The sequence below is a fragment of the Poromitra crassiceps genome (genome assembly GCF_964638095.1).
Source record: "Poromitra crassiceps genome assembly, chromosome: 26".
Classification (NCBI taxonomy): Eukaryota; Metazoa; Chordata; class Actinopteri; order Beryciformes; family Melamphaidae; genus Poromitra; species Poromitra crassiceps.
In genome coordinates this window covers 10,491,981-10,502,931 of record NC_139640.1, presented here as the reverse complement: position 1 = coordinate 10,502,931, position 10,951 = coordinate 10,491,981, and the positions used below count along the sequence as shown (strand labels likewise).

The following is a 10,951-nucleotide window of genomic DNA, read 5'->3' as shown; positions in this document are numbered from 1 at the left end:
AAATATTCTAGTGCAGTGTGCAGTGTACAAACTTGTCGTTGAGTTGCTTTTACAGCATTTGACCAGCAGGTGGCGACAATTTAGAGTTTGGTCTGTGGCTGGTTGAAGCTTTCAGGAAAGTTGTTTGGATGTTTGGATTTAATTGTTACTTTTGTTGAATCACTATGGATTGACTTATGTTCTTCTCTTTCTCTATTACCAGCAAACCAGCAACAACATATGGTTAATAAATAAACTGGTGTTGGATTCAAGCCTCTGCTGTATTCTGTCCTGGCCGACAGTGTTGGGCCCCACCTGGAACTAGGCCGCAGTCTTTAGCTTCCTGCCTCACCCAAACCCATCCTCCTCATTCCTTATCAATTATATTTTACAATATATGCATGTCGTGTTAAAGTTGTGTGAACTGCCGCAGTTTTTAAAATGTAAACAGTTGGCCGGCTAGAGTCTGACACTCAAGCCTCGCAGCACTCGGGCTCCATTGCCGTTGCCACCCAGTGACGCGGTTTGTTTACGGCTGATCCCTCGTATACTAGGAAAAAATCTACAATCCTATTGTTACTAGTCATCATTTTAATTTCAGATATAAAAAATAAAAAATCATTCAAGAAATCCATAATTTTGAATATTGAAAATACATTTGGATTCTGGTTAAACGTATGCTTTCCAGTGTGTTGTGAGCCTGTTTGGCCTGAAGGGGGTGCTGCTGCTGCCTCATTGGTGAAAAACACTGTGATGCCTGGCTTATGGGCATCACGCATGCACGCACACACACACACACACCCCCGGCCCCCCCAAGTTCAGATGCGTTCCGCTACCTATGCACACACACACACACACACACAAGAACTACACCAGACCCATACGGTATATTTCTTTCGCTTTATAAAGAGCACACATGTAGGCTACAGTAAGTCAAAGAATAAAAACAATCAAATCACAACATAAATCATTGACAAAGATTCATTCTTTTTCCACAGCTGATCACATATTGATACAGAGCATGACTTCAGGTCAGAGTACCACAGGGATGATGTCTTTTTATAGACCAACCCACAAGTCATGCACTTCTTACAACACAAGTTTAGGAACCTGTGAAGATAATCTTCAGAAATGAGGACCACTTTATGAATTTTGAATCATTTTCTGAAAATCTTGATTTAAAAAAAATCATATTTATGCTTAAAAAATAATAAAAGTCATCCTCATTTGTGAAGATTATCTTGCTGAACACAAAGTTCGCTGTTTCATAAACTTTTGTTAACCACATACCTTATTGCAGGCATTTAACCTAAATTCCCATACGAAAATCCCATTGACTTTACACATAGGAACCAGGAAGTGCAGGGACTTCTGGTTAAGTCTACAAAAATATGTCATCCGTGCAGTACTCTATTCAGCAGAAGAGAAGCCACCAATGTTCTGGGTCCAGCCTGGTCATCTTCAGTCACTTCAGGTTTATGCTGCGTTCAAAACAACCCGGGGACTTCCCACATCGTTGCGTTCCCGCTGTAAGGCCACACCGATCCGTCCCAAAACGGACAGAATTCTTGGCGGATATATTTCTGTCCATTCTGTTTCGGAAAGTAAATGTTCTTCAATTTAACAGCACCTCTAAATCTGAGGCCATGGTTCTCAGCAGGAAACTGGTGGATTGTCTACTCCAGGTAGGGAATGAGTTTCCTTACCCCAAGTGAAGGAGTTTTACCACACCGTTGTGATGAAAACTGAGCTGAGCCAGAAGGCAAAGCTCTCGATCTACCAGTCGATCTTCGTTCCTACTCTCACCGATGGTCATGAAGGATGGGTCATGACTCATGACTGAAAGAACAAGATTGTGGATACAAGCAGCTGAAATGGGTTTTCTCAGGAGGGTGGCTGGCATCTCCCTTAGGGACAAGGTGAGAAGCTCAGTCATCTGTGAGGGACTCAGAGTAGAGTCGCTGCTCCTTTGCGTAGGAAAGAGCTAGTTGAGGCATCTGGTAAGGATGCCATGCCACCTGGTCGCCTCCCTAGGGAGATGTTCCAGGCACGTTCAGCTGGGAGGAGACCATGGGGTAGAACGAGGGCTAGGAGGAGAGTTTACATCTCCACGCTGGCCTGGGAACGCCTCGGGATCCCCCCAGTCAGAGCTGGCTAATGTGACCAGGGAAAGGGAAGTTTGGGGTCCCCTGCTGGAACTGTTACCTCCGTGACCCGACCCCGGATAAGCGGTTGAAAATGGATGGATGGATGGATGGATGATGTGTTAAAATGTCAACAAACACGCTTATAATAATTTAATTCTCGATTAACGACGAAAGTCTCCGCGTTGTCAAGTCGGAGAAACTGGAGCTCTGGAATGATACCCGATACTCCTGTTCTACATGGACAACCATTCAATTAATATTTTACAAGTTTTCAGAGTTCCGAGTTGTCTTGAATGCAGCTTTAGTTCAGCTTAAAACCACCCTGGTTCTGGCACTGAGTTCAGTCTGGGTAACGTAGAGGTCTACAGCCTAAGCCAAACCCAACAGAACCCCAGAATGTAGGCTATGTTGGGTATTGGCCGAGTCGGGCTCGTAAGCTCCTTGCTTGCTCCTGAAGCTGTCTTTCTCTCAAGTGGCCATTCAAGGAACTACAGTTTTTGGTACTACCCGTGCATCGGCCTCAATTTTGAGAACTGGAACTTGTGTTTCTGAAAAGAAAATAGAGTGAACAAAAATACACGGACCACGAGGCAAATACTTTTAAATAGGAAGGATTTGATTTTGGGGTTGGGGTCGGTTTTGGGCTTTAAGTGTTTTGCGTTACATTTGGGCCTGAAAGTCACGGGCTCGGGCTGGGCTTCATTTGCAGCCCCGTGCAGACCTCTACGTCCAACTAACATCATCTAGCGTCAAACTAACAAACACTGGACAGTGAATACATTATAATGTCATCAGCAGGATGTGCTGGGTAGAAACATGCTGGGTTCCTTGGAAGAAAATCTGGTTTACTGTGGTCTGCGCTAATAAGCTAAAGGGCTAGCATGCTAACAGGAGCCGTCACATGGTCAGACCATCCGTAGCAGAAGGTCTGAATCACTAGTCAGCATTTCCTGGTTTTGCCATAGGAATTCCTGTGGCCCGCCTGATTGGCTGGGCTGTAACGGAATCATCATGTCTGTCACGCATTTTGTTTTGGTCTCAGGGGGCGGTCCTTAAACACTTGCCCCAGACGTACGGCTGGCTACTGCGAGACTAACAGGATCCCAGCACTGCTCAACCTTTCACACCTCAACAACTTTGGCTGTGATTGGTCCACATGGCCTCTAGAGGTCAATTACTGAAGACAAGGTAATACCCCCCAACCCCCATGTTTACACCCCCTAACCATCATACCTACCCTAATAACACCCCACCCTCCACACTCTAACCTTTGGGTAGCCTCAACGCCAGACTCAGTTCTGATTCTGAGTCTCAGGTCCACATGCCGTATATGCACTGCAGGCTCCATTCTCAAAGGCCATACTTGTTCATACATGTAACAATCACATTAAAACAGTACTTGCCTTACACACAAGGTTGTTGTCTATCAAGTCGGGCTATTCTTTTTCTTAAATGTTGCGTAGTTTCCAATACTGAGCTGTTTTTTTGTCATGCCAGATCTTTTCCACTGAAAATGGTGTTGTTCTTCCACTTCCAAGGCGGGGAAACAGCGCCCTCTCTAGATGGGTGGAAACCCGTAATTACTCATCGAGAAAAATAGAAATTACAGGCTCTGGCATGACAAAAACGGCTCTGTATTGAATTGCCCGTTTCGATGGCTAGTAAGTACTGTTTTATTGGGATTTCTATATGTATGAACAAGTAGGGCCTTTGAGAATGGAGCCTGCAGTGCATATACATACAAATACATATGTGTGGACCTGAGATCCAGAATGAGAAGCAGGGTGTATTGAGGCTAACCTTTGAGGTGATCACACCTTACTGTCGGACCGATTTCACTCGTACTCCTTTTCCACCAAATTAGCTCTGGTTCTTGAAGGACTTCCACTCAGGATTCTTGGAGCCACGGCGCTTTCTTGTGGCGGCTGTGGCTCAGGAGGTGGAGCGGGTTGTCCACCAATCAAGAGGTCGGTGGTTCGATCCCCGGCTCCTCCGGTCCGCATGTCGAAGTGCCCTTGGGCAAGATACTGAACCCCAAATTGCTCCCGATGGTTGTAAATGGTAAATGGCCTGCATTTATATAGCGCCTTTATCCAAAGCGCTTTACAGTCAGTAGGTCCATTCACACACCGATGGCGGCAGGTTACCACGCAGGGTGCTGCCACACCATCAGGAGCAATTTGGGGTTCAGTGTCTTGCCCAAGGACACTTTCGATATGCAGACTGAAGGAGCCGGGAATCGAACCACCGACCTCTTTTATCCAAAGCGATTAGTGGACGACCCGCTCTACCTCCTGAGCTACAGCCGCCCCATTGTGCCAGCACCCTGTTAGGTAATTACCACCATTGGTGTGTGTGTGGGGCCTTGTTGTAAAACGCTTTGAGTGTTGGGTACAGTATAAAAGCGCTATACAAATGCAGTCCAACTAGATGTCTATCTAGTGAACATCGGAATCAAGGATCATCAACAGAGGCCGTTGTTGCACAATGCATGACGTCGCAGTTCACATTTGAAAACCGGCAATTTTTTTGGCTCCAGATGGGAAGCAAAGTTTTCCAGTTCCAAATCCATTTATTTTAGGGTAGAAATGCTCCCAACGGCTCAAAATTAGGCATGCGAACCGGAAACAAAAACCCGTGCCTCGTTGGTGGAAAAGGGGTGTCAGCAGCACTGCCACCAATCAGAACAGCGAGTCACCGACCGTGTGCCACTAGGTTAGTGGTTAACAATGTTAAGTAGCATGTGACCGTCATCCACAGCGATCCAAACCAGATTTCCTTCATAAAATTCATTCAACTCATTTGGCTTGTGAGCTAGCTAGTTAGCTACAATGCCCCCTCCCCTCCCCCTGCCCTCTACGCCATGCAGCCCCACCCTTCCCCCTCCTACAGCCCACCCAGTCCTCCAGCTGCTCCAGCTCTAGTTGAGGCCGTTGTAAACAGGTTACAGTACAGTTACAGTTACATTATACAGTAACAGATTATATTTCCCATTGGCCAACTATCAGCACAGCCTACAGCCTACAGACAAACTACTGCCATATTCTAACAACAGAGTTTTTCACTCATTCTCCTCAGCTCCACGGAAAAGAATCAGTCTGTTTAAATCATGATTAAAAAAACATTGAGAATCCGTCAAAGAACATTTCAGGACTAACTGACAGCTAAACTCAATCTCAGGCTTGTTTCTGGAGGTTGAAGACAGTTTGGTCCTCCGGTTTGGTGCTTCTGGTTTTTGGAGTTGAACTCACGGTCTTAAAGCAGCATTTTACTTTTTAACTGGAATACCAGGAGACAACAGTCCAAACCGGCTTTCCTGCACACAAGGCGACACGACTTCTGGAAAAGTCTGACATGAAAACGATAAGGTGACATCACTCTGTTGTCTGTCCATCTGTGACATCACTGTGACATCACTGTGACATCATCACTTGAGGGTGCTGTAGTGTCCATGTGTTGCTTCAGGGTGGATCTGCTGTTAACTGGGGTCCGGTCCACATTCAGTCTCCTCTGGGATGTCTTGCAGATCTGTAGGAGAGAGAGAGAGACGAGGTGCAGGGACGAGTCAAATAGTTCAAATAAGACCAGAAAACAGTAAGAAACCAAACATAATCAGAACATAAAAATGCAGAAATACAGACGGCAAAGATAATGTCACAGGTAAAAACCACGTGACCATGAATCCTGTTTCGCTCTACGTAGCAGTCTGAAGAATGGCGAAAATGTCTTTTCCGCCAAGAAACTCGGCTGGCATACTCTTGTTCTTGTTTAATTGTTGTTATTGATTCTACAGTATTTCTGCAATAACTGCACTTATGTCTGTGTTTACTCTACTAACGTTCATGTTTTGCCCGGTTACGGCATTAACTACGACGCAGTCTCTGATTGGTCCACCCGGTTAAATTGTAATTTCAGGAAATATATGTGGGGCGGTATGTGGGCGATACAGCATGTGAGGTCAACAGTGTTGTAGTACTTGAGTCCAGCACTCGTGACTCAACTTGGACTTGAGCACTGATTACCCAGACTTGGAATTGGACTCGGACTAAGACTTTTTTTGTTTTTGTTAGCTTTTTGTAATAGGCCCTAATAATTTGCCATATTGATAGCTATATTAATACAATGACATTATTGTCGTGCAAGGGAAGTGTGTTCCACCTACATATGGATTCATGCTCATGTTCAGTAACTTCAGACTCAGACTCGGGTACAGTACTGGGGAGAGGATTCGGACTCTTCTTTGGTGACTTGGACTCAGACTTGAACACTGGGGACTTGAGACTCGACTCTCACTCGAGATATGGTGACTTGACCACAGCACTGGAGGTCACGCTATCAGGATGGGTTTACCAGGCTATAGATCCGTCACACATCTGAGATATACACTGACCTCTGGGGCTCTCGGAGCGTGGGGAGATCCGGACCTCGTCTTCCTCTTCTTCCTCATTCCCTTCCTGGACACCATCTAATTGGTCCACTGGTTCCTGACTAGCCAATGGGGCGAGGGGGCAGGGTTCCAGCTCTCTGCTGCCCCGCCTTCTGGTCATCTGCTGAGGAGACAGTTAGCTTAGCTTAGTTTAGATTAGCGTATTTTACCATAAATTACCTTTTCAAGCCTTAAGCCCTGGAGACCTATGTGAGCAATTATATTCTCATAACAATGCTCCCTCCAAATCTACCCAAATCAGGTTTGGTGTGCCGCAAGGTTCAGTCCTTGGACATTACTTTTTCCCATACACGCTACCTTTCACTGAAAGGTAGGAAAGGCTTTCAGTGACATCATGCCATGTCATGACATGGTATTAGTTTTCACTGTTATGCTGATGATCCACAGCTGCACCTACCAATCAAACCTAGATACGTGTCAGTGTGGTATAAGAAAGTGGATGTCTGGCAATGTTTTGCTTTTAAACCCTGATAAAATGAGCTAAAGACGGCAAACAGGCATCCTTTTGCAGAGTTGAACCTACTATTGATGGTTACCACAGAGCTCCACCACTCCAGCCCCACATCAAGAACATAACCAAGTCAGAATGTTTCCATTTACACAACAATGTATCATCTATGACCGATGCTGAAACCATAATCCAGGCATTTGAAACCCAGTCTTGACTGCTTTAACACCCTATTCCCCGGTTTGCCAAATTCAGCCACCAGAGGGCTCCAGCTGGTTCAAAATACAGCAGCAAGGAAACTCACTAAAACAAAGAAGTTTGACCATGTTACACGCACACTCGCCTCCTGCCATGGGTTAACAATACAGGCTAGAGCTAACACAAACCCAAACCCTGTATTGGGCTAGGGTTTGGGTTAGCTTTAGCCTGTATTGGTAACCCGCGTACAGTGGTTTCGGCGCACCGGAGGGAAGATATTTCAATCAGCAGCTCAGGCATGGCACCTAAAGGAGGTACTGAAATCTGTGTTGCAATTCGGTACCGGTAGTACTGATCGTAAAGGTACAGGTATCAATACTGGTACCATAGTGGTACCGGGTTTCGGTACCCAACCCCTAACACAGCTAACCTGTTCACCCGTGATGACATCACTGATGTCTCCGTTGCTCCGCCTCCGGGCTGGCTGCGCCTCCTGCTGCTCCTCCAGCCGGCTCCTCACTCGCTCGCTCTCCTTCAGCCTGGACACCTCGGTCGCCCGCTCGCTCTCCTTCAGCCTGAACACCTCCGCCTCCAGCATCTTCACCTGTCAAGCCAAGTCCAGTTTATTTGTATAGCCATAATTGACAAGCATGTCTCAGAGGGCTTCACAGAGAATGTGTCTAGCTATATGTCTAGCTAAATTGTGTCATGGCGTTCCTGAGATATCACATTAAAGAGCTTGGAAATGGGGCTCATGAGGTCACAGTGACCTTTGACCACCAAAATCGAATCAGTTCATCCGTGAGTCCAAGTCGACGTTTGCGCCAAATTGGAGGAAATTTCGTCAAGGCGTTCCTGAGATATCACGTTAACAAGCTTGAAAATGGCATTCGATCACCAAAATCGAATAAGTTCATCCTTGAGTCCAACCCGACGTTTGAGGCAAATTTGATGAAATTCCGTCAAGGCGTTCCTCAGATATCAGGTTAACAAACATCGGACGGACGGACGGACGGACAGACAACCCGAATCTATAATGCCTCCATAATCGCCGGCGGAGGCATAACAAGCAACAGCTGCAGACATTCGGACTACTCTCACCTGTCTCTGGAGACATTCTGACTACTCTCACCTGTCTCTACTCTCACCTGTCTCTGGAGACATTCTGACAACTCTCACCTGTCTCTGGAGACATTCTGACTACTCTCACCTGTCTCTGCAGACATTCTGACTACTCTCACCTGTCTCTGGAGACATTCTGTCTACTCTCACCTGTCTCTGGAGACATTCTGACTACTCTCACCTGTCTCTACTCTCACCTGTCTCTGGAGACATTCTGACTACTCTCACCTGTCTCTGGAGACATTCTGACTACTCTCACCTGTCTCTGGAGACATTCTGACTACTCTCACCTGTCTCTGGAGACATTTCGACTACTCTCACCTGTCTCTGCAGACATTCTGACTACTCTCACCTGTCTCTACTCTCACCTGTCTCTGGAGACATTCTGACTACTCTCACCTGTCTCTACTCTCACCTGTCTCTGGAGACATTCTGACTACTCTCACCTGTCTCTGCAGACATTCTGACTACTCTCACCTGTCTCTACTCTCACCTGTCTCTGCAGACATTCTGACTACTCTCACCTGTCTCTGGAGACATTTCGACTACGCTCACCTGTCTCTGGAGACATTTCGACTACTCTCACCTGTCTCTGCAGACATTCTGACTACTCTCACCTGTCTCTGGAGACATTCTGACTCCTCTCACCTGTCTCTGGAGACATTTCGACTACGCTCACCTGTCTCTGGAGACATTTCGACTACTCTCACCTGTCTCTGCAGACATTCTGACTACTCTCACCTGCCTCTACTCTCACCTGTCTCTGGAGACATTCTGACTACTCTCACCTGTCTCTGGAGACATTCTGACTCCTCTCACCTGTCTCTGCAGACATTCTGACTACTCTCACCTGTCTCTGGAGACATTCTGACTACTCTCACCTGTCTCTGCAGACATTCTGACTACTCTCACCTGTCTCTGAAGACATTCTGTCTACTCTCACCTGTCTCTGGAGACATTCTGACTACTCTCACCTGTCTCTGCAGACATTCTGACTACTCTCACCTGTCTCTACTCTCACCTGTCTCTGGAGACATTCTGACTACTCTCACCTGTCTCTACTCTCACCTGTCTCTGGAGACATTCTGACTACTCTCACCTGTCTCTGGAGACATTCTGACTCCTCTCACCTGTCTCTGCAGACATTCTGACTACTCTCACCTGTCTCTGCAGACATTCTGTCTACTCTCACCTGTCTCTGCAGACATTCTGACTACTCTCACCTGTCTCTGGAGACATTCTGACTACTCTCACCTGTCTCTACTCTCACCTGTCTCTGCAGACATTCTGACTACTCTCACCTGTCTCTACTCTCACCTGTCTCTGGAGACATTCTGACTACTCTCACCTGTCTCTGGAGACATTCTGACTACTCTCACCTGTCTCTGGAGACATTCTGACTCCTCTCACCTGTCTCTGCAGACATTCTGACTACTCTCACCTGTCTCTACTCTCACCTGTCTCTGCAGACATTCTGACTACTCTCACCTGTCTCTGGAGACATTCTGACTACTCTCACCTGTCTCTGGAGACATTCTGACTACTCTCACCTGTCTCTGCAGACATTCTGACTACTCTCACCTGTCTCTGGAGACATTCTGACTACTCTCACCTGTCTCTGGAGCGCAGCCGTCTCGCCTCCTGCATCCATCCCCGTGTCTCTGGACATTGAGCGACTGAGACGAGGAGGGGCGGAGCCTGTTGGGGAGGGGCTTGGGGCTGTGCCTGTCCTGAGAGACAGCTCCAGGAAGGAGTCCTGACGAATCACAGCAGCCTGTTGGCGGAGTCAGTGGAGGGGGTGGAGCTTTATCAGTTACTAATGTATGAAAAATCCCAAACAGTGTAATAATAATAACAACAACAACAACAACAACAACAACAATAATAAACTTACCTGCAGAGCGTGCAGCTGAGTGCTCAGACTGACCAGTCGCTGACACACTTCCTGAAATAATAATAATAATAAACACCTGAAGACTCCGTAAGGACAAACTACTTACTACAATCATTCACTGCTAATACCTATGGACAGTAATATTCATATTAGTTTATATATTATAATACAGTAGAAATTAATTTCTAGCTTTGCATGCTCACACGGTTTGTGTGCTCATTTCTAGGTCGTGTGCTCATTTCTAGCACGCTCATCGAGCATGCAACCCTGTGCAACCCTCCGCCTTATTATAGTAGTGAGATATATTACTGTTAATATTAATATGACTTACTAACTACTTACTAACTATATATTTATTAGGGCTGTCAGCGTTAAGGCGTTAATCACGATGCGATTAAGGGCCGACCATAACGCGTTATTTGTTTTTAATCGCATTAATCGCATGCCGCTATTTTGTCCCTTGGACGCACCCGTACTTGTAGTCAAGCCGGTCGCAGCGGTTTCCTGTCTCCTGCTGTTGCAGGCATGGCTAGCAACACGCTTCTAAATGACTCGTTTTTCTTTAAAAAAACTCCCAAATGGCACAGTGGACAAGTCAACAGTAGTTTGCACCTTGTGTCAAACGGAATTAAAATATCACCGAAGTACATCGAGTTTGAGCTATCACCTAAAAGCTAAGCATACCGGAGCAGCTAGAGTCGCCCTAGCCTCAACGC

General features: G+C 46.4%; 1 protein-coding gene across 1 annotated transcript in view; it reads right to left on the bottom strand.

Moving 5' to 3' along the window:
* Positions 1–5,025: 5,025 nt before the first annotated feature.
* LOC310798609 (rho guanine nucleotide exchange factor 2-like) overlaps positions 5,026–10,951 on the bottom strand; it is a 68,475-nt gene continuing 62,549 nt past the window's right edge. The window contains exons 19-23 of the mRNA XM_083661152.1: positions 10,236–10,286; positions 9,954–10,115; positions 7,650–7,823; positions 6,517–6,676; positions 5,026–5,654 (exon numbers count right to left, since the gene is read on the bottom strand). Of these exons, the coding sequence (XP_083517278.1) occupies positions 5,605–5,654; positions 6,517–6,676; positions 7,650–7,823; positions 9,954–10,115; positions 10,236–10,286 (597 nt within the window). The 3' untranslated portion in view covers positions 5,026–5,604. The remainder of the gene's footprint in view (positions 5,655–6,516; positions 6,677–7,649; positions 7,824–9,953; positions 10,116–10,235; positions 10,287–10,951) is intronic.